Source organism: Cygnus olor, chromosome 5 (genome assembly GCF_009769625.2).
Source record: "Cygnus olor isolate bCygOlo1 chromosome 5, bCygOlo1.pri.v2, whole genome shotgun sequence".
Lineage (NCBI taxonomy): Eukaryota > Metazoa > Chordata > Aves > Anseriformes > Anatidae > Cygnus > Cygnus olor.
In genome coordinates this window covers 3,363,247-3,386,637 of record NC_049173.1, presented here as the reverse complement: position 1 = coordinate 3,386,637, position 23,391 = coordinate 3,363,247, and the positions used below count along the sequence as shown (strand labels likewise).

Here is a 23,391-nt window from a genome sequence, read left to right as displayed (position 1 = left end):
ATGGTTTGGTGGGTGACATTGGTGGTAGGGGGATGGTTGGACCAGATGATCTTGGAGGGCTTTTACAACCTTAGTGATTCTGTGACTCTGGCTGGGGACACGGGCACAATCCCAGCCCCATCCAGCCAGGCCTCGGGCACTGCCAGGGATGGGACACCCACAGCTCCCCCGATCAATCTGTAAGAACGCCTCAGCGTGAGGAATTTCCTCCTGCCCCTCGTCGAACCGGGACATCTGATCTAAAGAAGGCGGCACCCGGCGGCGGGCACGTCCCCCGGGGCGGAGCGGGCCAGAGCCGCGGCTTCTTCAGCCCCCGCCGGCCGCGGCGTCGCCGTGAGATGGCGGCGGGCGCTGGGCTGCTGAGGGCGCTGGGCCTCGCTGCCCTGCTGCTCCCCGCCGTGCCCCGGGGGCCGCCCGGCGGTGCGGAGCGCCGCTGCTTCTGCCAGGTGGGCCGGGACCCTCGGTTTGGGGGTGTCCGGAGCGAAGGGGGGCCGCTCCGTGTGCCTGCTGCCTTGTCGGGTCCCCTCCTTGGCACCGCTGGGGGGGGGGGGGGGGTGCTGCAGCACGGGGGTCGCGTCTTTCTTGGCGACCCGGGTGTCTCCGGGGGGGGGTTTGGGGGTTTTGTGGCGCTGTGGTGGCGGGGAGCTGCCTCATCCTTTCTCCTGGGGGTCTGCCTTACCATCCCTCTGCCATCCAGGCTGTGGCAGGTGTGCCAGCATCTGCCCAGGGTTCAGCATCTGCCCAGGGTTCAGCCTCTCCCAGGGTAAATTCTCCTCGCTGATGCGCTGCTGCTTGGCCCGGTGTGTCCTCTGTGCCTTCTGCTGATGTGTGGTAACGAGAGGATTGGGTGTTCCTCACCATGAGACCACACCAGGCAGCTGGACTTGCGGGTGCAGGTGTTGTGCAGGTGCCTCTTGACTTAATTTTGCGTGAGCACATTTGCATGATTGAGGAGCAAAAGCGGTACTGTGTACTTAGTGCTTTATTGTTGCTCTCCTTTAAAAACTGGAGCTGTAAAGTCTACTATTGTAAAGTCTGCTCTTACTGTATTCAAGTTCCAGTGCTTAAATGTGAGTCAGAAGTGGAGAGTGGCAAAGAAAACGTGCAGTTGTGCACTTGGCTTTGGCTGCTGGGTGGTTCTTGACACTTCAATTTCACGTGTAAATGGCAGGTTAAAATCTGCTGATAGAGCACTGAAATGTGTGCTTTTCAGTCCTTTATCTCTGTAGGGCTTTTGCTCATGTGTTTCCTGTTTAACAGAGAGGCTTGTCTCGTAAGGATCGAAGTCTGAGTCAGAATGCGGTATGGCAGGAGAAGCCCTAGCCACTGAAGGAACTGGCACTGGCGTATTAATGGCTCACAGGCTTTTTTCCTTGGGTAGGAAGAACTGGCAGTGTTCTCTCTACTCCACTGGTTTGTTGCAGTACCCTTCTCGTTTATGGAGTCGCACACGCTTTGGTTTAAGTTCTCAATACAAGTGTAGACAACTTTTCCTGTCGCCTTTGGGAAGTGTGTTACATAGGGCAGAATGTTTCAGCCTTACTAACCACTTAACCTATTAAAAACACCCCCGAGGGCTGTACTGTTTTTGTTTTTTTAAATAACTTGCTGATCATGTACAGCACGGGGCTGGTGGTTTTTATCCACCACCAAATAAAATACAGGGTAAACCTTAAATGGTTCTACCTTTCTTTGTATGCTTGAAGGCAAGGGTATAGCATCTGGTTTTCTCCTGTGGACCATCTCTTGCCTCCTCCTGGGCTGTCAGATTAAGAAACCTTGATGAGGGGCATGTAGAAGAGCTTTGACTTGTCTCTCAGCCCTTGTTGGGCAGTTGGCAAGGGCTGCTTTTGAATGTTCTTGCTCTAGCAGTATTTCAGGTGCTGGCAGAAGTGGGTCGTAATTCTGGAACAAGCGTTGCACTCCCCCATCGTGGAGTTCGGTGATATTAAGAGCAATGCTAACGTGCTTTTTTTAAGAAGAACTTTAGTTCTCCATTTACTCATGTTGCTAACCAGTCCTGAAACTTTCATCACAAACATCCAGCTGCTGCTAAAAAACACCGAGGTTTCACACGCTGTTCCTGCTTTCTGATCTATCTCATTAGCACCGATTAACTCTTCCTGGGAATTCCCTCAGTCTTCAGCCAGCTTATCCCCCACCCAGCTCGACGTGTTCACTGCTGCATTGATGCTTTAGTCAGCCGTGAATCAATTCTCCATATTCCTAGTAATTATTGCTCATTCATTGTTTACAGACTGACGTAGCCGTGCTAAGGCTGTGCTGCAGGTGCTTAGCAGACCGGGATTTTGATCGTGATCTGTCAGTTTGTGGTCTGGCAGAGGACGGGCTTCCTTCGGGGGTGTTTCTGTGGTCAGCAGGCTGTCATTAGGGGTGCGTGTGGGCACCGAGAGCTGCCTCCTCGTTACCTGAACAGATTTTCAAGCCACTTTTGCGTTCTTGTTAAATTGGTGCTCACCCACGAGCCTTCGGGGCGGGAATTCGTACCTGGCACCCTTCTGATCCCTGTGGGGTGGCTGGGAGGCAGCTGCCCAGAGTGCAGGACCTGCAGATCTTCCTTTGCCAACAGGGGCTTGCAGGTGTCACTTGGTGGCTTCTGTGGTTTAACATCCTTCTGAGGCTCCCGTGTGAGGTTTGCTCCCTTCTTTTTTGGGTGAAAGATGGGGTGACAGCGAGGAAGCTCCTGCGGAGGCAGCAGGGTGTTGACTTGCCATCATGCTGGGACTGGTTTGGCTTGGAAAAGGCAGCTGCCAGTGGAGTTGGTATGGGTTAAAAGCAGCTCCTCGTCTCACCCACAGCGGCTTTCCCTTCCCTGTGCTCTGTTCTAGCCACAAGTGGGAGATGCGAAAAACATTTTGCCCGCTTCCCTGCCCAGCTGTGCAATAGATGGTGGCGTACGGGTCAGGGAGAGAGCTTACAGCAAGTGAAGTAAGCCCTGAATCCGCAGCTCAGGTGCATTTCTGTGGCACTGAGGGAACCAGAAAGAGGTGGGAAGACGAGAACCAGAGGCGCAGAGGGAGCGGACTGGCAGGATCCCAGGATGGAGGCGAAGGAAGACGAAGCCGAGGCCAAGCCCGAGGATTAAGCAGAGTCCACGTGCGGCGCTTTCCGCGCTGTGTTGCACACCCAAGGCGGGCACACCAGCGGTGAGGGATCGCGGAGGGCCAGCCGAACGCCTTCCTCGCTGCTTACTCAGCAGCCGGAGCCCTTGGTGTGCGCGTCTGTCCCGGCGGCTCCGTCACATCTCCTCCCGGGGACAAACCCAGCCCTGCCCCTCGTCTCCTGCCAGGCTCCGCCGCCCCGTCCGGGTGGAACGAAACCCGTGGCTGAGCTCAGGGCTTCACGGCTGCCAGCCAGCGCGTGGCACGTGTTTGCTGCTGCATCGATTTCTGCCTGTTTCACCCTGCATGCAAGAGGGAAGGTCTGGGGCGAAGGACGTGCCCTGCCACGCAGCCTGGTACTGCCCCCGAGGTGGCTTGGTGCTCTCGCAGCACCAGTGGGGCTCTGGTCCTGGTCTCGGGGCAGACTGGGCCTCTCGGTGGTCCCTCTGTCCTCCTGCACGTGAGGTTTGGTAGGTTGGGCATATACAGGCTGTGCTGCCAGGCCCCGCTGAGCTTTCCTTTAGGCTCTCGGGGCCAGAGCAGGAAGGTAAGGAAAGGTACGTGGAGGCTAAAGAAATCACCCGCTTCTGCGCGGGCTGACTGAGCGCCTGGGAGGAGGGAGTTTTCCCTCTGGCTCGGGCAGAGCTTGGGTTTTCCCCAGTGCTTCCCCCTTGCCTGTGCTACCCGTGCAGGCATGGGTTTGGTGGCGGTGTCTGATCGTCCCACTACACCGAGCAGCAGGTAGTCGGAGATCTCCAAAGGTGACCCCCACGCGCTCCTGAGCGCGCTGAGAGCATTCACAGGGCTTCACCCTCGGCGATAATGGGTTGGTTCTGGTCGCTAGACCTAGCCAAGTCAGCCCTGGTGCAATCAGCACGCGCCGCCCCTTTCAGTGAGGGCGTGCTGGGTGCCCGAATGTCACCTCTTAGAGGGAGGCGATCCCCTCGCGGCGATGGATGTCTGACATGGCTGCAGAGATCTCTTTGGAGGCCGCTTTTAGGCCGGCTGAAGCATGACCCAAGCTGCCTTCCTCAAAGGCTGTCAGGCTTCCAGGAAACACAGAGAGATGTGTGGCTTTTTTGTTTTGGTTGCTTGCTCGTCTTCGTTTTGAAACGGCTTTGAGTTGGGTAACCGGATTAGCAAATGGGTGCCGTTTTTGTTTTGTTTTGTTTTTTTTACGGGAGTGATTTGGGCTACTGGAAAGTTTAATTGCTATGCTGTTAATCTTCAGCCTCATTGCCTTGCAAAACACCCGGCGGAATACAGCACCTGCGTGGGGCTGGGGCGCTGGGCAGTGCGAACACGAGAAGCAGAGGTGAGCCTCCAGATCACGGTGCCTCGGCACAAACGATCTCTTCAGGTGGAGAAGGGCACGGTGGCACACGGATGGATTTCCCTTCACTCCCCCTCCAACCAGGGTGGCTTAACCTGAAATAACAGTGCGTTTTTTGGGGGGGGGGTGGGGAAAAAGCTCAGCTTCCCAAACACCGAGTCCCACTGAGGAGCAGGAAGAAACCTACACGTTCCTTTAAGGTGCTGTGTGTTTAACGCAGGCTGTTGGTTTTTTCCCCTCCCCTTTTTGTGTGCTCTGAAGGGCGAGTGCTCGACTTCTGCCTTCCTTCCTGGAAGGAGGGCCGGGAGCTTCATTGCTGCGGCACTAATCATCATCGGGGCTTTGCTGAGGTCGGTGTGCGCCTCGTACGGAGTTATCTGGGCTCTCCGGGTGTGCGTCAGGCCCTGTGCTTCACGTTTCTCACGTCGCTCTCTTTCCTCTGCACATGATCATTTATTTTGCCCTTATTCCTTGGAGGCTCTCTTGAGGCTTGTATTTCCTTTCCTGGCTCTGGCTGCCGAGATGCCTGGGACTTTGTCGGTGTCTTTCCTGCGAGAGGAGCGCTGCCTGCTTCTGTTTGCTGCCCCTTGGCTGGTTGAGTGCTTAGTAAGGAACGGGGGAACCCCTTATAAACACCTTAGGTCTTGTGCATCCCCCAGTCTGCATTTTTGGCCTCCCTGGGGAGTTTTTATGCTGCAGCTCGACGCTGTGCTCTCTGACGCTTCACAGGGGCTGCATCCAGGCTTCTTCTGCTCATCCCTGCTTCCAGCTTGCTTTCGAGTGAGCAGGGAGATGGCAGAGATTGGGCAACCCCCCCTGGAACAGTGTAGCGTAGGGTATATTGTTTTTGTGCTGGCTGCTACCAGGATATTGTAAGCTGCTGGGACAGAAGCAGCGAGAGGATTTCTCATCGCGAACATCCCATACTTCACAAATCAACAATACCCGTTTAAAACAACCGCCGTGGTCTTAAACCCCCCCCCAGTTTATCTGATACTGGCGGATGCTATTGCTACGTCGACATCCAGGAGAAATCCCCGGCGTGCTGCTGAGAGGGACCGAGTGGTGTGCTCGCTTTTTGGCCGCGGTGCTTTCCCCGAGTACGTGTCAGAGGGTGGCAGGGGAAGCAAACCTCCTCCTGCCTTGTGCAACGTTCTCATCCAGGCGATAATCTACGTGTCAGAGAGCCATGGCTGAATTTGTCGTGTTTTTTTTTTTTTTTCTTTGGGTCTTACACACTGCTTGTTGAGCTGTTCGGGGTGATGCAAGAAGTATTGGCTTCCTGCATCAGATTTAACAGCAGATGTTTTCCTGCCAAGCAGCTTTCAGAGGCAAGGGGGGAGCCTGCTGCAGGCGCTGTGGTTCTGATTAAATCCAACATACGGCCACGGTGCAGTTGGTTGACAGCAGGGACTTTGTGTTGAGTGCCTTAATCTTTGGTGATGTTGTTGATAAATCCAGCAAGCCGGTGTCTTGCTGGATTTGGTCATGATAAAAAAACAAAAACCTCTGATCTGTGTGACTGTATCTGATGTGTGGTCAAGGGCAGTGCGGGTTTTCCTGCGTGTGACACAGCCTGGTTGAATGTCTGCCATCTCTGCTCTCTAACGAGAGTGTCTGATGCCAATTAATCTGTTGCCAGTAAATGTTAACGTACCTGTGTGTGTTAGGGGAAAAATATTTCTAAATAAGCTGCTTGTCCCCAGGTGCCGATCCTAAAGGATGCATCAGAAGGAATTCTCTGCCAATTCAGCACAGTCAGGTTTAATGTCGTTTAATTCCGGTTGGACTTAACTGGATGGCTCACTGATAAAAGGAAAGAAAACTCTGGATTGTTTTATTGTCCGCAGTCTTAAACAGTACTGACTGACTTGCTCCTCCTCTTTCATGTCCAACAGGTTACTGGTCATATAGATGATTGCACCTGTGACGTAGAAACCATTGATGCCTTCAACAACTACAAGCTTTTTCCTAGACTGAACAAACTTCTGGAGAGTGACTATTTTAGATACTATAAAGTAAGTTTCTCACACAAGAAACGCATCAATATTTCTCATTCATTTTGTGTGCTTTTTTTTTTTTTTAAATTTAAATTCTGTGAAAGTTGCTGCTGATGTTAAAATCAGATACCCCATTTCAATCTTGATCTTCACGAATGCAGTCAGCAAGTCTGACTCTCCTGTTATCAGGAGAATCTTAAAGTGATACAACTTTCATATGCAGTAAGTTGCATGATTTTAAAGATATTTTCGTATGCCTTTTGCCCTCTAAAGGCCTTTAGTAGGCCAATGAAATGCATTATTTTGTTGGATTAAGGCTCAAACATGTTAACGACTGGGGATCTAAATTGCAAAATGAGGATATTCTTCATGTCTTCCTGTCAACATGGAAAGCCTGGTTTAGTTATCAAACAGTCAGATTAATTGACTGCCGTTACCGCAGGACCATAGTTATTAGATAGGTTCTACTCACATTCAGTGAGATTGCATCTATATGACCAAACGTGGGTTTTTTGGGTGTGGCTGGGTTATGGGGCAGAATTTTACCTGCTGAATATAGATATTAAACAACTGTTTCCATTTAAAAAAAAAAAAAAAATCACTCTACTGTGCAAACAGTTTAAGAAGTTCCCAACTTCACCGCCCCGCAGATTAGAATAGGTCCGTATAAAATCACCAGCACAGAGCTGCCTCTCCCTGCTTCCCCCCATCTCCCTCCGTTCCCCAAGCTTCCTGGTGGAAGCACCAGAACTAATACAGTAAGGGTGAAAAGCACAACCTGTACTGGTAACAACGACATGAGCGATGGCAAACAATCCAGTAAACACCACGGAATTACTTGTTCCCATCAAGCCCAGCAGTCTTGCACACCGACAGGCCCAGAGCACAGGTGACTTGCCAGCAGAAGACCTGCACGCTGGCCACAAGAGGATGACAGCAAGGCTCCAGCACATCCTCGTCCTACTCCTCTACCAGGGAGGCACGCTATAGTCATAAGATGCCCAAAACAAGGAGACAAAATCAATGGGTAGCAAACTTCCCTAAGATTCACCAAGGATGAAGTGAGCAACGTTCTGAGGCCAAAGATTCCTCCCAGAAAATAGTTTGCCACTGCTCAACAAGAGCATCAAGGTGTGATTAGGAATCGGTGGCCCGTGTTTCTTGTCTTTGTCGCCACAAACAGCCTTGGCCACACTGCGTGGGCTCACGCATCTTGTATGAGAGTGTGCGTGATAAACTGAAATCAAGTCCTTGTTTAAAACGAGTGACACCTTCTGTTGCCACTCGCGCCGTAGCACTTGGCCTTGCACTAGGTTTTGTTATCAGAAGCCCTGCAGTGAGACAGCAAAGATACGAGTTGGTAAGCCGCGGTGTGGAGGAAATGTGTAACAGGTTATGTTGTTCGTAGGTAAACCTAAAGAAACCTTGTCCTTTTTGGAATGACAACAGTCACTGTGGAATAAGAGACTGTGCTGTAAAACCCTGCCCAACCGTAAGTAAAGAATCCATCCACTTCACTCTTTTCTGTATGTTGTGGACCAAGAGGAAAAAGCAGGTGGATGCCTTCCTCTACTGGTTATTGCAGCTAGAGCTAAACTGTGGCTCTGGTGGAGCTTTCTTAGGTGCCGTACTACTGGGATCTGTGAAGAAAGGCTGAAATGCTAACTTCTGAAAGCTTAAAGAAAAGCCAGACTTAATGGTTGACCATCCATGAACAGAAAAACTTGTCGTGGCCTCTTTTATTTTGGGTATTAACAAAATGATCTGCGGACAAATCCTCTGTTACACTGTTAAGTGCCAGGATATTCACCCTGTTAGCCTATGAGCTATGCTGTCACTTGCTGTTTTGCCTGACGAATTCAGCTGGGACCTTTCCAGCAGTCTCTATACATTAAATGGCTCTTCCAGAGTCCTCTGTTCCCAGTAGAAAAGCAGACACCCTTACCACTGCATCCTGGACAGGAGGGTTTTGTTCACTGGGCTAGAAGAAAGCCTCTTGACTGCAGGTGTCTGCCTGAAAAGAAGGGGAAGAGAAAGCGAGTGAATCACAGTGTGGTTGCCGGGTTGATAGACGTGGTGAAAATGCCGCCCAGCCCGGCTTTGTGGGTTGGCACCCAGCAGCAGGCTCTCGCAATCTCATTCCGGGTTCTCCAGAGCAGTTTGTGTGCTCGTGGTGCACAGGGGTGTGCCATGCTGGTGGGACAGCGGAAGACCAGCAGTGCTCTCGATGGAGGAGGCCTCCTGATCCTATTTGCACGCCCTTACCAAATCATTGCAGCTTATTTTTATGTACAATTTAAAGTATAACGTGGTGAAGCAGATGTCTGTCCCACTTACCTGGTAACTCTGTGAAACCTGACATAGCGTAGCTGTTGGCTTGGCTGAAAAAAATAGCGGAGGTGATATTACACCTTGAAATCTGGTATAGGTGTGTGTGTGTGACCATAATTTGTTATATAAATTCTGATACAGATATTAAATTCATTCACCTTATTCTCCTCTCCCATGGACTACCCCTCAAATAAGTCTCCTTTGCTTTGTCTTGAAAAAGCACCTACTGTGGAACAAAATGGGATGATTTTTTTCTCTTCCTTACTAAAGGAACCTTAAATTTTGCTGAAAGTCTTTTTAAGTAAAAAAAAAAAAAAAAAAAAACTAGTAATGATGATGACCAATGTGAAAGATTGTTACAATTACATTAATATTACCTAGAAGTTCTTATTTTAAGATTTCACTGTGGTTTTGGTCATTTTGACCTGGGTCCATTTCGTTCTGAAAGCAACAACGAAAAAAGCTCTTACGCATTGCTTCATTTTTCTTTGCCTGTGCTACTTGCCATCATAGCATTTTCAAACTGTACCATCGCAGAGAAACTTTGCCCTGCAGTGCTCATGTGGTGGTTTTATTGCCTTCCTACTGGTGGAGGAAACAGAAGCTGAGAAGAACTTGGGGGCCACTTGTCTTGTGCATGCTGCTCGGGTTGTGTGGGGCTGGGAATAAAGCACTTACCTGGTAGTGGGTAGAAGGGAGGACTTTGCAACTCCCAGCCCCAGCGTGGGTCAATATCTGAAGAGAAGCATCTGGGCATCACCCAAAGACAGGATGCCAGACATCAGCTCCTCTGAAGGTTATGTTGGATTCCTCAGCCTTGTGCTTGGGTGAGCAAAACATAACCTGATGTAGCACCCATAAAAGGCTGCCGACCCTCTGAGAAGAGGAGTGTTGTGAAAAATCAGAATAAAACGCCAAGAATATTGCTTAATTTTAGTCCGTGGAGGAGCCAGAAGTTGTCTACGTTGTAAGCTAATCTGGATGCATTGAATACCTATTAAGTTCTAGCCACCTTCCTCATCTTTTTCAAACAGACGGAAAGGCTACGTCAGCCTCACATGTAGCACGTGCTCAATTTTGTCTTTCAGGATGAAGTTCCTGATGGAATCAGATCTGCAAGTTACAAGGTAGGCTGGTCTATATGCGCACAATGATGCTGCTTATGGTACTTCCAGGGGAAGTTTAGGAGGGCAGTTTAGGAGACTTCTCCAAGACCCCAGGTACGGTTAAGCACACAATTTTCCTATGGCAGTGTCAGAACCTGCTATGAGTCCCTGCAACAATCATCACAATTGCATAAGCCTCTGAATATTTGCAGACATCCTGTGGAAATAGAGGGTGGAATGAATCATGAAGACACTTCTGATGCTTAAACTGTTAGCGCGTTAAAGGCAGAATTGTAACATCAGGAAAACTGTGTTTTAATCATTCCTACCCCTTTCCTCTTCAACCCAGTACTCAGAAGAAGCCAATAACCATGCTGAAGAATGTGAAGAGGCCAACAGACTTGGAGCTGTTGATGAATCTTTGAGGTTTGATGACTTTTTGATCATAGAATGGTTTGGGTTGGAAGGGACCTTAAAGATCATCCAATCCCACCCCCTGCAGGGGGTGCCCCTGAAGGGGCAGGAACACCTCCCCCTAGATCAGGCTGCCCCCAGCCCCATCCAGCCTGGCCTTGGGCACTGCCAGGGATGGGGCAGCCACAGCTCCTCTGGGCAGCCTGTGCCAGTGCCTGTCCACCCTCTGAATAAAGAATTTCTTCCAAATATCTAATCTTAACCTACCCTCTTTCAGTTAAAAGGCATCACCCCTTGTCCGATCACCACACCCCCTGACACAGAGCCCTTCCCCAGCTGTCCTGCAGCCCCTTTAGGCCCTGGCAGGCCGCTGTGAGGTCTCCCGGGAGCCTTCCCTTCTCCAGGCCGAACACCCCCAGCTCCCTCAGCCTGTCCCCACAGCAGAGGGGCTCCAGCCCCTTGATCATCACTGTGGCTTCGCCTTGACTTGTTCTAATACTTCCATGTCCTTGTGCTGGGGGCCCAGAGCTGAACACAGGGCTCTGTATGGGGTCTCACGAGAGCCCCCACCTGGATTTTCCCCAGTCCTTACTTGTCTTGAAGGAACCCTCGTACTGATGCTCTTTCTGATGGTCTTTCTCCTTTCTTTGCAGCAAGGAAACCCAGCGGGCGATGCTCCAGTGGACACGGCACGATGACTCTTCAGACAGCTTCTGCGAAGCTGATGGTGTGTGGACCTGTTTGGTCTGACAAATCTTGTAACGAGACTTAAGCAATTCAAGTTTTCTGCAGAACTTTCAGGCCCATGTGTAGTGTTTCAGCAAGCCTGTATGCTATTTCTTCTCTCTTCTCCTTCCCCCTCTCCCCTGCCCTCAGCGTCTTGAAAACACGAGGCAAATATTTCTGAAAAGCTTCATTGTTGGTCAGGGTCTCACGGGGTTTGGCAAGTTAGCAGCTTGGGTGGGGCACGCTCAGAGTTTGCTTTGCCATCTGTGGGCTTGCACGCTGGTAGTTCTGAAGGCCAGAGAGCTGCACCCTGCTGTGATGGGTTGATGCACAGCAAATGCTGTGCACCTGCCTGTTTGGAGAGGGATGAGCTGGTCTCTGTGCTGGCAAGACCATTCAGTGTGTGAAGGGGTGGCTGGTTTAGCCTTGGAAGATGTAATTTTCCTTCGGAAGCTTTTGTCACTGACCCAGCACTCTGCTTCACAGACATCCACTCTCCTGACGCAGAGTACGTGGATTTACTCCTGAATCCTGAGCGCTACACTGGCTACAAAGGACCAGATGCCTGGAAGATCTGGAACAGCATTTATGAAGAAAACTGTTTCAAGTAGGTGCTTTGGGCCACAGGTGCCCCAGGTCATCAGGCACTGAGTGCCGACTCTTGTAGAGGGGCTGCATGTGCTACAACTGCTCCGTTAATCCCTGTCTTCCTGTCTTTGCCGCACTGCTTGTGCACTGTGGGCATCGGAGCAGGGGACAAGCCATGTGGCTGCCCCGTGAACCCCTGCTGGCTCTTTTGTTCTGAAGAAAAACCAGAGAAAGACATGTTTCCCTCTACCCCTTTCCTGTTGGAGCAAAACTAAAGCACAGGAAGATTTCTGAGATCTCCTTAGGCTGTTTGACTGTAGAGAAGTAGCTTCTTCTGTGTTCCTGCACAGCAAGCAGACAGTCACAAATTTACTTTCTAATTTCTTTTCTCTTAGGCCTCAGAATGTAAAAAGACCTTTGGCACCTGGTAGAGGTGAGTCACGTATTCATCTTGCCAAGTGGCTTGGTAGTGTGCTGGTCTGAGCTACAGAAGCAGCAAATGCTGTGAGCCACTTCTCCTGAACGATAAATACGTTACAGCTCTTGATCAAGTCTAGAATTCCTTGGCTAATTCAAGGGGCGCCTGGAAGGATGGCTCTCTAGCACCCATCACGGAGAAAAAGCCTGATTCTGCATTCCTGGAAGAAATGTGGGTTTTGGGGAGGCTGGGAACAGGGCTGAACCCTGGGTTCTTTCTTGGTCCCTGGTTTTTGTACTTAGCAATGTGTCATCCTTTCATCCATGAGAGACCAAAATAAGACCCTGGCAGGGTTCCTCTGTGGAATCCATTTAGTAAGAGAAACTCTGCCTTAGAAACTAAGACTAAAATACGTAAATTAAAGTAGGGAAGGGTTTCAGGAGCATACCAAGGGCTTCTTGCCCAAGGTTGCTAAGAGACTCCGTGTTTCCTGATGCCCCATCTTGCCCAGACATCTAGAACGTCACCAGCCTCTCTCCCCCTTGTTTTGACCTGAACACCAGCAGTATCCTCTGGGGTGATCTCTGGATTTTTCGTAAACTGTGTAGGTGCTTTGTCCAATCTTTGACTCTTGTGCAAAGGAGTGACGACGCTTCAGGCACAGCACTGGTGAAGGAAATGTGCAACGCCCTTTAAGAAGTTAGTTAAAATGTTAGTGCTTCCCTTGATGACTTCTGTTGTGTGGGGCACGATATAAATGAAAATAACACGGGTAGCTTGAGCGTAGAGGGAAAGATTGCTGTCCTGCAGGTGAGGAAGCAAGGCAACATGAAAACAGGACCTGACCTGATACCTGTCAGAGCTGATGCAAGTGACTAGTGGACTGAAGGAAGCAGGGATGGGGTCTTTGAGTAGCCTGCCAGAGGTCATACAGGAGGCCGTTTTGCAGTCTGTGCCTCAGTTGTGTACTTCCTCTGCAAATGCTGATCCTTTCTGCGTTGGTTGGGTTATTCAGGAGCATTGCTCATCTGGTACCTTCACTGCTACAGTTTGAGAGGATGTTTTGTGTGTTTGTAGCATTTATAAACCTCCCTGGAAAGGCGCATTCTCTTGTCGGAGCAGATTTAGAGTCTTAATGATTGTGCTTTGGGGTTTAGCTATGGTCGTGTGTAACTTATCTCCTCTCTTCTCTCCCCGCACCACTCACGCTTTTCTCATCGGGAGATGATGGAGGTGAGTGGCACTCTGTTTGTTTTTACCGATAACAGAAGCAAATGTGAAGTCGTTATCATGCTGTCGGGAGCTGTACCATTAGGTAACGCAGCCGGTTAGCAGAACCATTATTCAGGTAAAATCAGGAGCTGTCCAAAATCCCGTGTTCAGGACTGGGCCCTGGAGCTATTTGCTCCCTGCAGCATGGGGCCTGTGTATGTGACATCTTTCCTGTCTCCAAACTATCTCCAAATTGTTTTTGTTCTCCAGATTATTCTCAAGCTGGTAGCAGGGGTTAATGTGAAACACTGGTTTATGTGATTGTACACACTTAGTTGTACTCTTATTTTTTCTAATAAAAATAACCCTCTCCTCACCCTGACCAGAAAAGAATAGCAACCTGTGGCCCTTGTTTTCCCCTAGGTCATGGTGCTCTGCATTGCTTTTGTCCCCCTGTCAGCTCTTGCTGAGTTAGGTGGGAAAGACTGTTCTGATTATCTGGTGCCGCCACACTGTGGTAGAGGCCTCACTCAGAGGGGTGGGGAGGAAAGTTTTTTTGTGTTCTTCTAACACCCCTCTTCCTGCTTCTGCAAACTGGAGTGAGCAGAATTCCTCTAGGGTCTGGCCCAGAGGCGGTTTCAGGGCAGCAGGCTTGGCCATGGGGACAGCCCTCCCTGGCTGCAGAGGGGAGGGTAAAAGCCCTGTCCTGTTAATCTTGCTGTCATATCATCCTGCTGTCCTCTGAAAGCTGTGTCCAGAGGAGTAGTGTAAAACACGACATTTGTTAAAGCCCTCCTGCTGCTGCAAGGTGCCTCAAACTGATGTGCTCATTTTCCTTTTGCTTCCAGGGCATATGTTTTACAAGTGGCTGAAAGGTAATCCTTTTTCTGATAATACTTCTTCCTAATTTCCCTAAACTTGGTCGTTTTTCTTGGGATGAATGCGAAATGGCCGGGGAGGGGGGGGTGGGAACTGCTTGCCACTCTCAGGTTGGGTTAGATTTCTGTCTGACAGCCAGGAGAGAAAAAATCAATGTACGGTATGCTTTCAGTATCTTAAAATGTCTATTTCTTTTCAGGCGTCTGCATAGAGAAACGTGCTTTCTACAAACTCATTTCTGGTCTCCACGCAAGCATCAACATTCATTTGAGCGCCAGGTACCTCTTACAAGGTAACTGCCACTTTCTGCCTTAGCTCTTCTGTGTCAGCTCTAAATTGACACTTGCGTACCCTTCTGTGGCTCAGCTAAACACTATTTGCAGCCCATTCCAGCAGGGTTCAGGCCTACTTCTGTGCTCTCCCTTTCTCTCCCTCAGCACACAGCTTGTGTAACAAAATCAGGAATGCAGTTACCGCATGCCTTCAGGTCTGAAAATGGCTGGACTGTGTGTTCTGTACCGAGACTTCCAGCACGTATGCCTTTTATTCTTCCTCCAAGGTTATTTTGGAGTGGGTTTCTAATTGCATATCAAGGCTGTCTCTTGCTAGCCTGTTTTTATGACAGTCAGTTTAGCAACAATCTCACCTAGACTGTGAAATGCTTGGCTGTGCTTTTCCAAGACTCTCAAGCCACTTCCATTTTTTTTTTTTTGCATGCCTTTGTCCACAAGTAAGTATCTGAAGGATCTAAATTTCAGTGCTGAGGTTGGAAATCTAGGGTGATGTGAAAACATGATTTGCGTGTCTCACATGGCCAAGGAATGCGGCATGTTGTTCATGCAGTGTGGGATGCAGGCTCTGACTGAATTCCCGAAGGATTTAATCACAGTTTACCATAGCATCTGTAGACCAAGTCTACCAGCTTTATTCTACTAAAGCTTACAAAAATCAAGTACAGAAGACTGTGATAGCTGTTAGAATTTGGATAACTAATTTCATTTTAAGTAAGTAATCATATTTAAATGTCTACAGCCTACAAACACCTCACCTTGTTGTATGCTAGACAGTGTTAGAGCTGAGAGGGTAATGAGAAACATCAAAGGCAAGAGATGAGTTGGAACTCTGCAGGGAAGATTAGGAAAGCAAGGTGGCTACAGAGAGCAAAGTAAGTGTCTTTGGCTTGTGTAGAAAGGGCTAGTTGCTGTTGGTGAAAGGCTACAGAAGATCTCTGCTCTGAGGAGGTGGTCCTTGGCTCGGCTTGAATCCTTGCAGAGATTCCCATCTGCAGGCGCCGTGATCTCGCAGAGAGCCTGCCTCAGCTCAGAGTTAGGAAAGTCCTTTCCTGCTACTCTGGTTATCAGTGATTTAGAAGATCCTCTGAAGTTTCTCTCCCCTTTTATTTTTCTTCTCACTTTTACACATCAGCAACTGTACTTCATCTTACTTCCACTACATACTCTATATAATCTTAAGCACACCATAGGACAGGCAAACAGAAACATTCTTTGTGTGAGCTCGACAATAGGAAATAGAGATCAATCTCCTCTGATTCTTGGTTACTTTTTTCCTTTCACGTTTCCACAGTAGAAGGAATGTTCTTAAGGTTTCTGGGCTCAGTAGGGAGCCTTTCAGCCTCTGACTCCCCCGTTGTTTCCCAGCGCAACATGATCAGGAGGCCTCCGCTGTCTGCCTCTGCAGATGCTTGGAGCAAAACAGGGAGACTGCTTCTGAGTTCTGCAGCGAGTTAGTGGCTTCTGAGGGCAGGAATGAAGGAAAGAAGGGACCTTCAGCCTGTCCTGTACAGCCATCCTGTCCTCTCCACGTGCAGACAAATGCTGAACTAACTCCAGCTTACGCAGAACTGCCTTCAGAAACAGTCAACTTAAATCAAGAAGCTCTTCAACTGACTTGATTCTGCTTAAGATGAACAGCTGCTGTTTTTAGCTTTTGCTTGTAAGCCTGGAACCTGTTTTAAACCAATTGGCTAAAATCTGCAGGAGTTCTGCATTTGTTAGGGCTTGCTTAAAAGCACGTCTCTCTTGAGTCTTGAGCAGTTGGGGTTAGTGGAAGGGCTGTGACTGTTACACGGCTTGGATCTCCTTGGTTAGAGATGTATTTCACCATGTTCTTGGGACAGTGGGAAGCAGTGTACTAGAACCATACCCATCCACCTCATCTCTTGTTTTTTTTGCTCTCAGATACATGGTCAGAGAAGAAATGGGGCCCCAATGTTACAGAGTTCCAGCAGAGATTTGATGAAGTCCTCACCAGAGGGGAAGGCCCCAGAAGACTCAAGAACCTGTATTTTCTCTACCTGATAGAGCTACGGGCTCTGTCCAAAGTGTTGCCATTCTTTGAGCGCCCGGGTTTCCAGCTGTACACAGGGAACAAAAGTCACGATGCAGAAATCAAAAACCTGTTGCTGGAAATTCTCCATCTGGCCAAGTAATTACACTCAGTACCTGGGGAGAATGGCTCTTTCAACCCTGGCATCTCTTAGCCTTTCACTTAAAGTGCCTAGAAAGGCAGGTTCTGGGTTCTTTCTTGTAGTGGGATAGCATGGTTTGGGTAGTATTGTCGGGATTGCATTGGTATCTGCATTCAAATAGCAGAACAGGCTAATTAAGCCCACGGTTTAATAGCCCAGGCAGCCTTTTTGGTTTAGCAGAATGGAATTTAATAACCGCCTACATGTCAGTCCTGAAATTGGCTACCTGTCTGAGTCATCTCTGGAATACCAGTCCTGGCTTCATGTTTTTGTCTAGAAAAAAATCCTAAACATGTTGGTAGTAGAGGTTTGGACAGAGGTTTGAGTACAAGGTATGGAAGATACCAGAACCAGATGGAATGGGTGTCTCCTAACATGATTGATGTTTGAATTTCTCTCTTTACACTCCCATGCCTTCAGTGCTTACGTCTGTTAGAAAACAGACTACAATTGCTTAGAAACCACAGAGCAATCGCTGAAAATGTCTCCAAGGTGAGATGCAAGTTAAAAATTGAAAGCCTCCAGGAGATCTAAGAAACAAACAGCTTGCACTTAAAATACATCTAGAGATGTTCAGCGTCTTAACACCTATCAGTTTCACTCTCATACCTGACCAGATACTTCTGTGAACCTGGATTTAAGTCATACAAACAAGCTATAGGGAGATAAAACTCGTTTCTTTCTGTTTCAGGTCTTTTCCACTGCATTTTGATGAAAACTCATTCTTTGCAGGGAATAAAAAGGAAGCTGCTAAGCTAAAGGTAAACTAAAGGTTGTCCAGCCCTTCCCTCTGGGGCACTTTCTCCCTAAACAGTATTTCATGTGTGTGTCTGGAATAATGCTAGGTCTGAACGGGACTCTGCTGTGATCAAGGTACTGGATCAGGTATTTCCAGTTCATTTTGGTTTTCTGGATGGTTTGGTACTCATTGGAAGCTACGGGTTGTAGGGTGTACCTTAAGGAGAGCGGTCTGAGGATTCTACTTCAGGAAGCATTTTAAGCTAAGTTTGGTGAGACTTAGTTGGTAGAGTCCAGAATTAATACATTATTGGATTTGAATTAATGAATTAATACATGGAAGAAGTCCTAACTCACATGTAAATGGGATCAACTTAAATGTCTTTTCCCCTAGGAGGAATTCAGGCTACACTTCAAGAATATTACCAGGATAATGGACTGTGTTGGCTGCTTCAAATGTCGCCTCTGGGGGAAGTTGCAGGTAAGCTTTGTCAGCAGTCTGGGGCATGTCTGGAAGCACTTCGCTTGGTGGGACTCCGGTGCTCAAATGCAGCTCTTAGATACCCATCAGCTCCCAGATACAGATCGGGGCTGCTTCGGTTTTTACCAGGGTCCAGCCAGCAGGAAGCAGTGTGCTGCTGATTCCAGCTCGCTGGGCCTGACAGGAGCTGTGTGTTGCCTTTGCAGCTGAAAACCAGGTTAACCTCCTGCAGCCGAGAGTCTGGGAGAGTGCAGGGGGTGTGTAGAGCCTCTGGCAAACAAGTAGGGGTTCAGCAAGATCCGCACTGAACTTTGTGTGGTCAAACCTAGACAGGAAGCCTCTGTTGGGCAGCTCTGCTATCAAAAGAATTCTAAATAAACAAAGCGTCCCGGCTGTGTTCTGCTTCCTTCTCTTAACTGTGTTAAGTGTAATCTAAGTCTTGCCCTGTGAAGTTGATGTCAGCAGGAACCTTTGCAACCATGAAGGGAAGTAGAGCCGAACTTGTGAGTCGGGCTCTGGATATCTCCCCTGTATTAAATGATCTTGTTTGTCGTGCACAGACGCAAGGCTTGGGCACAGTGCTGAAGATCCTGTTTTCTGAAAACCTGATAGGAAAGATACCTGAAAGCGGTCCCTCCTATGGATTCCGGCTGACAAGACAAGAAATTGTTGCACTATTTAATGCTTTTGGAAGGTTAGTGTGAGAATTTTTCTCCAGTCTTACATGTGCTGCTGTGTTACATCCCATTTAAGCTTAACAGTTGATTTTCATCACTAATATTGGTGTTAATTCCTGTTCTGATCATACTTTCTCATCAAGAAACTCTCAAAGGTCAGAGGATGTTCATGTGGAAGTGCAACAGGTAGAACAACTTAAAACAAGTTATTCATATTTTTGTAAGGAATTCAAGGAAGCGCTTGAATTAAGATACAAAGAACTTGGTGGTTTTTAAGAAACTGTGACTGTCCTGTGAGCACACTGTCCCAAACAAAGGTTGCTGCTCTTACCTGTTCCGTGTCCACTTCAGACTCTCCTTCAAGCACTGAACTCCCACCAGTTTGGTCCCAGGTCTGTTTGCAATTGTTGCGTTTGTCAGGAAGGCATCAGTGCAGCCCTTGCGGAGAGCTGGGTTAGGTTTTTGGCAGAAGAGGGTAACAAGGCCTTGAGGAGAGAGGGGAGATTGCAAGACGCTTTGGTTATACATTACTGCTTAGTGGTGTTGACAGACCTGGAGTTTCTGGCAAACAGGTTTTTTAAAGGATTCCTCAGTTAATGTTGCTGCCAATACTAAAGCTCAGTGGTCCTGATTATGTCTCACTTCAAGGCCACTGAATTGTGTCTTCTGCAGCGTGAATCAGCAGCAACAGGGAGCCCCTAATGTGTATCAGTCAAATCTGGAAAACCCCAGAATACCCTTATCCAGGGATATTATGGTCCCCCCCCTCCCTGCCCAAGTTCCCTCCTGAGCACAGCTGCTGTGTTCTCCTTAGATGAGAGGAGCTGGGATTCGTTCTGCCTTTGTATTGCCATGTTGGCACAGCCTCTGGAAAAGTCTGCATGCAGGAGACCTCCAGACCCTCTGAAAGTCTGTTTTCAGAGGAAGCTGAGGGCTGGCAGGCAGAGCTTTTTTTCTCTCTTCCCCTTCCCCCTCTGCTGCCCTGCTAAAACTTTTCTCCGTAAGCTTTCTGCTGTGTGAGAAGTCCGAAGCCAGGCAGTTTTCCTCTCAGCTCTGACTCCGACCTCACATCCTACCTATGTGGATTAGAAGAGCCTTTTAAAGCAGACCTGCATCTTTTGCTTTTTGCTTAGAAGTGATTTGGATTATTCAAAATATTCAAAACCTTCTTAAAAGAGGGGGCGGTGTTGGCTGGGGAAGGCAGACCTTCTCTTTGAGGAAGAGAAAGTCGTGGGCCTTATCCTCAGAGTCCAGTCCAGCATTTACTGATGCCGATGCTCCAGGGGCAAAACGCATTCAGCAAGAAAGTGAGGTAGGTGATTGGAAAAAAAAAAGCCGTCAGAAGAAACAAGCTTATACCACAAGGAGACTCAGCGACCTGCCTGCACAGCTGGTAATATTATGGTCTGTTTCTTGACCTCTAGTTAATGGGTTTGTCTGATCACTGCTAAGCTCTCTGTAACATCCTGTTCCACGGTGTCTCTCAGTAACAGAACCGTAGCAGTAACAGCACGTGTGTTTGCTTTAAAAAGAGCCTGCAAAATTAGTTAAGAGCCTGGCTCAACCAGAACGTAATTTAGCTGAATTTCTGAATTCTCTCTTCCCAAGAGCTGCTTGAAGGTTTTCTTGAGGGCAGTCCCTTTTTTGATTATTTTTTTTTTATTTTTTTAATTATGGTGCGTATGTTGCTCTCATGTTTTTCCTCTTGCTTTCCTTGCACACAGGGTTTCAACGAGCGTTAGAGAATTGGAAAACTTCAGGAACATCTTAAGGAATATGCAATGACTTCACTAGAGAAAGAGACTGAAATTCTATTGCTCATGTTCTGGGTTCTGTAAAAAGAGACAAATGCCATAATTCCATTACACCCCTGACCGCTGCCAGGCGAAGACCACTCGCTGGGCCTCCTGTTCCAAAGTTGATTGTCTGTAAGCTGCTGATGCCAAATCTTTTGTACAAAAAAAAAAAAACCAGATACTGTTTTGTATAAAAGTGGGGACTACATGTAAAGTTTATTTTATATAGTGGGAGATCATTCTGAATAATTCCTTTTAAATATTGCTGAATAAATCTGGGGAAAAGTCCTTGTCTGTTCCATGGTTCTTCAGCCACCATGTTGGAAGAATGGTGTCCACCCTACGCTGTTGTTCGTGGCCCCAGCATTTGTTACTGATGTGCCTTGACTCACACCTAAATTCCCTGCAGGTTTCTGCCAGCCAGATCGTGGTGTCCTTGTGTTCCCCACAACGAATAACTGGGTTGGGACAGAGCGAGGTGAGTCCCTGTAGCAGGTCTGACCTGCTGGTTCATGTCCTATGGGGTTCTGCGTCCTCCCGGGCTGAGCAGATGGTATTTCGGGGTAGTGCTGCAGGGGGAGCAGTGCTCCTTGTGCTGTACTAAGGGTGCTGGGAGCTGAAGCGCGCAGCAGCCTTACACCGAAGGAAGCCTGCAGCTCGCCATTTGGCCAGCCTTGGGCCTCCAGCTTGGGTAAAACAAGGTGGGAGAAACAGCCCAGGCCCCTCTCCTGCCACGTGAGAAGCAGGAAGTGCACCGTTAAGAAGGTGGCTGAGGGTTTTGTTCCCTTACAGGAAAGGAGAGGGGGTGGGCATGCAGTGAGCCAAAGGCAGGGCAAGCGCAGCCCTCCCCAGCTCTGCTGCCAGGAACCAGAGCTGTGACAGCAACCGGAGCTTTGTTCGAGGAGCCCTGCAGCGCTGCGCTGCTTCCAGCCAGGCCCTGAGGGCACCCACTGCTCTCTTAGTTAGGACGAGGGGCTCCAATCAGTCAGCCCACCTCTGCAGCCCCCTAAGCTACGGCCTCTCTCCTGCAGCAAGCGCTGGCACCCTCTGGCTTTCCTCTCTCACCACCCCAGCCCGGTCTGCCCTGATTCATCTCACGCTGGTACCTGGGCAGGGCTAAAAAGGGAAAGGATGTGCCCGCTGCACAGCTGCTGCTCCTCAGAGGCTGGTGCGAAACTGAATTTTGCCGCTCCGAGGACAAGAAGCTGGGGAAGTAGGGCAGAGCTGCTGCCGCAGAGCAGAGACCTGATCCTCCCTCCCCTCCCTGGCCCTGCACAGCCCCAGCTCCCTGCCTGCAGTAGGGGGCAAGGCCCCCTGGCCCTATTGCCAGCCTGGTCCCGCAGCCCTGCGCTTCGTGGCAGGGCCAAGGAGAGGCTTGTGGTTGGTGCTGCCCAAGAACAAAACACACACGCAAGGGGGGGAGGTGGCCCCAGCCATGATTTTGCCCCCAAAACGGGGCGTGGAGGCAGGCAGGGCTGTGCCCAGACGCAGCCTGTGCGTCCTGCTGAAGCTGCTGCTATCTGCAGCGAGCCCAAGGTCACGCCGATAAACCCATGCCGGGGTGTAAGGAAATGAGGGAGCACAGAGCTGCTGGGCTGAGGTTTTTCTCCTCCTCCACAGCTCAGCACCACCTGGATGGGTCGCAGGTGGGGAGAGGAGCCGGAGAACCCGTGGGAACACTGCATGGGCCCCCCCTGCCTGGCCAGAGGCAGCTTCAGGGAGTTACCGGTGATTTTTGTGGTGGAGCAGGCAGATGTCCCTGCGCTGGCACGGCCACCCCAGCCCCCTCAGCTGGGCAGGGCAGGCTGCGGGACCACGTCTGGAGCTGGCCTGGCTGGGCCATGCCGCGAGCGAACCTCGGCCGGGCCTGTGGCAACGCAGCGCAGAAACTTTTTCTTTTTTTTTTTTATTTCAACATCGTAGTGCTTGGTTACAGTTTAGTGAAGGACAAATAGGTACATTCATTGGCCACAGCTTCCTGTTGCAGCCAGCAGCTGCCTGACTGCAAAGCCAACACGCTGTTAAACCAGACCGAAGAGAGAGAGAAAGAAAGAAAGAAAAAAAAAAAGTTTAATGAAAGGCAACTATGCATTAAAAAAGTCATTGTACTTCTCAGCTATAAATTACTTCGGTAAAACACAAGCCCGACCCCACGGGGAGCAGTCAGAGCTTTGAAATGAACGGCCACCCATACAAACGAGGAAAACCAAAACACTTTTTTGCCAGTCACTCACGAGTACATCAGCAAGGCGACTCACTGCCCCGACCTGCGATCCTAACGCCAGGAAGATCATATTGGTGGTGTGTGCTTCAGTGCAATATGAACAATGAGCCGGTAGCCCTTTAATTTTTATTTCTTTCTTTTTTTTTTTTTTTTTTGCACTACGCTCCCTTCCCTCCAAAGAAAAAACTTAAAGTGCTCCTAGTGCTTTGGAATTTTAAGCAAGAACAGGGGCCGCTAGCGTCGTTTGCTCTCTTTGGTGACTTATGGGAGAAGAAAGAAGGGCGACGCACGGCGGCTGGGGCCTTCCTTAGCTCTGCCATAAGTCGAGCAGCGACGGATGGAGCCACCTCTTCCCGCAGCCCAGCCGAAGCGAGGAGCCGGGGCTCTCACGCCGCGCAAGACAGCGGCCAGGAGAGCCGCGGCGGCCGGGATGGAGCTCTCTGGTTCAAGTACCACAGCAAGAGGGCTGCGCCACAGGGCCTAATCCCAACCCCCCCCCCCCAAAAAACAGCAGAGGCTGCTCCTTTCCTGGGCCAGCACGAGTGAAGCAGGTCAGCACGGAGGCCCCCAGGCCAGCGCGGGGACCACGCCAAGGGGGCCGGGTGTGCTTGGGGTGACAAGTGGCAGCGAGCTCGGTGCAAGCAAGGCAGGTGACGGGGTGACACGGGGTGACGCGGGGGGACCAGGCCACACCGGTGAGGGCAGGGCCAGCGAGGAGAGGCCAGGGCCGCCCCCGGTGCTTGGGGCTTCTCGCACAGGCTGCTGCGAGAACTGGGTGCTGGTGTCCCACAGCCCGAGCCAGGCAGCGCTGCGCGGCTCCCCGCATGCAAGGCCTTGGCCCTGTAAGGGTCTCCCAGT

The 23,391-nt window shown here is 49.7% G+C and overlaps 1 protein-coding gene across 3 annotated transcripts; it reads left to right on the top strand.

Annotated features, from left to right (window-relative positions):
• The first annotated feature begins 292 nt into the window (after positions 1-292).
• On the top strand, positions 293-20,597 carry ERO1A (endoplasmic reticulum oxidoreductase 1 alpha). Of its 3 annotated transcripts, none has more exons than XM_040558227.1 (16): positions 293-446; positions 6,354-6,473; positions 7,864-7,947; positions 9,875-9,913; positions 10,242-10,318; positions 10,960-11,033; positions 11,519-11,639; positions 12,016-12,053; positions 13,263-13,271; positions 14,099-14,125; positions 14,329-14,421; positions 16,328-16,574; positions 17,309-17,378; positions 17,750-17,836; positions 18,397-18,530; positions 20,238-20,597. In XM_040558227.1, the coding sequence occupies exons 1-16, from the start codon at positions 339-341 to the stop codon at positions 20,296-20,298; spliced, it is 1,389 nt and encodes a 462-aa protein (XP_040414161.1). In that variant the 5' UTR covers positions 293-338; the 3' UTR covers positions 20,299-20,597. The 3 variants fall into 3 exon arrangements, with proteins under 3 accessions (XP_040414161.1, XP_040414160.1, XP_040414162.1); XM_040558226.1 differs by having other exon boundaries at positions 13,260-13,271; XM_040558228.1 differs by lacking the exon at positions 9,875-9,913 and having other exon boundaries at positions 13,260-13,271.
• The last annotated feature ends 2,794 nt before the right edge of the window (positions 20,598-23,391 follow it).

Excerpts from the sequence above, each read along its gene's own strand:
- ERO1A (XM_040558226.1), top strand. The coding sequence starts at position 339 with ATGGCGGCGGGCGCTGGGCTGCTGAGGGCGCTGGGCCTCGCTGCCCTG. Across the intron at positions 10,319-10,959 it reads GCTGTTGATGAATCTTTGAG|CAAGGAAACCCAGCGGGCGA; the intron begins GTTTGATGACTT and ends CTTTCTTTGCAG. Across the intron at positions 11,640-12,015 it reads TATGAAGAAAACTGTTTCAA|GCCTCAGAATGTAAAAAGAC; the intron begins GTAGGTGCTTTG and ends CTTTTCTCTTAG.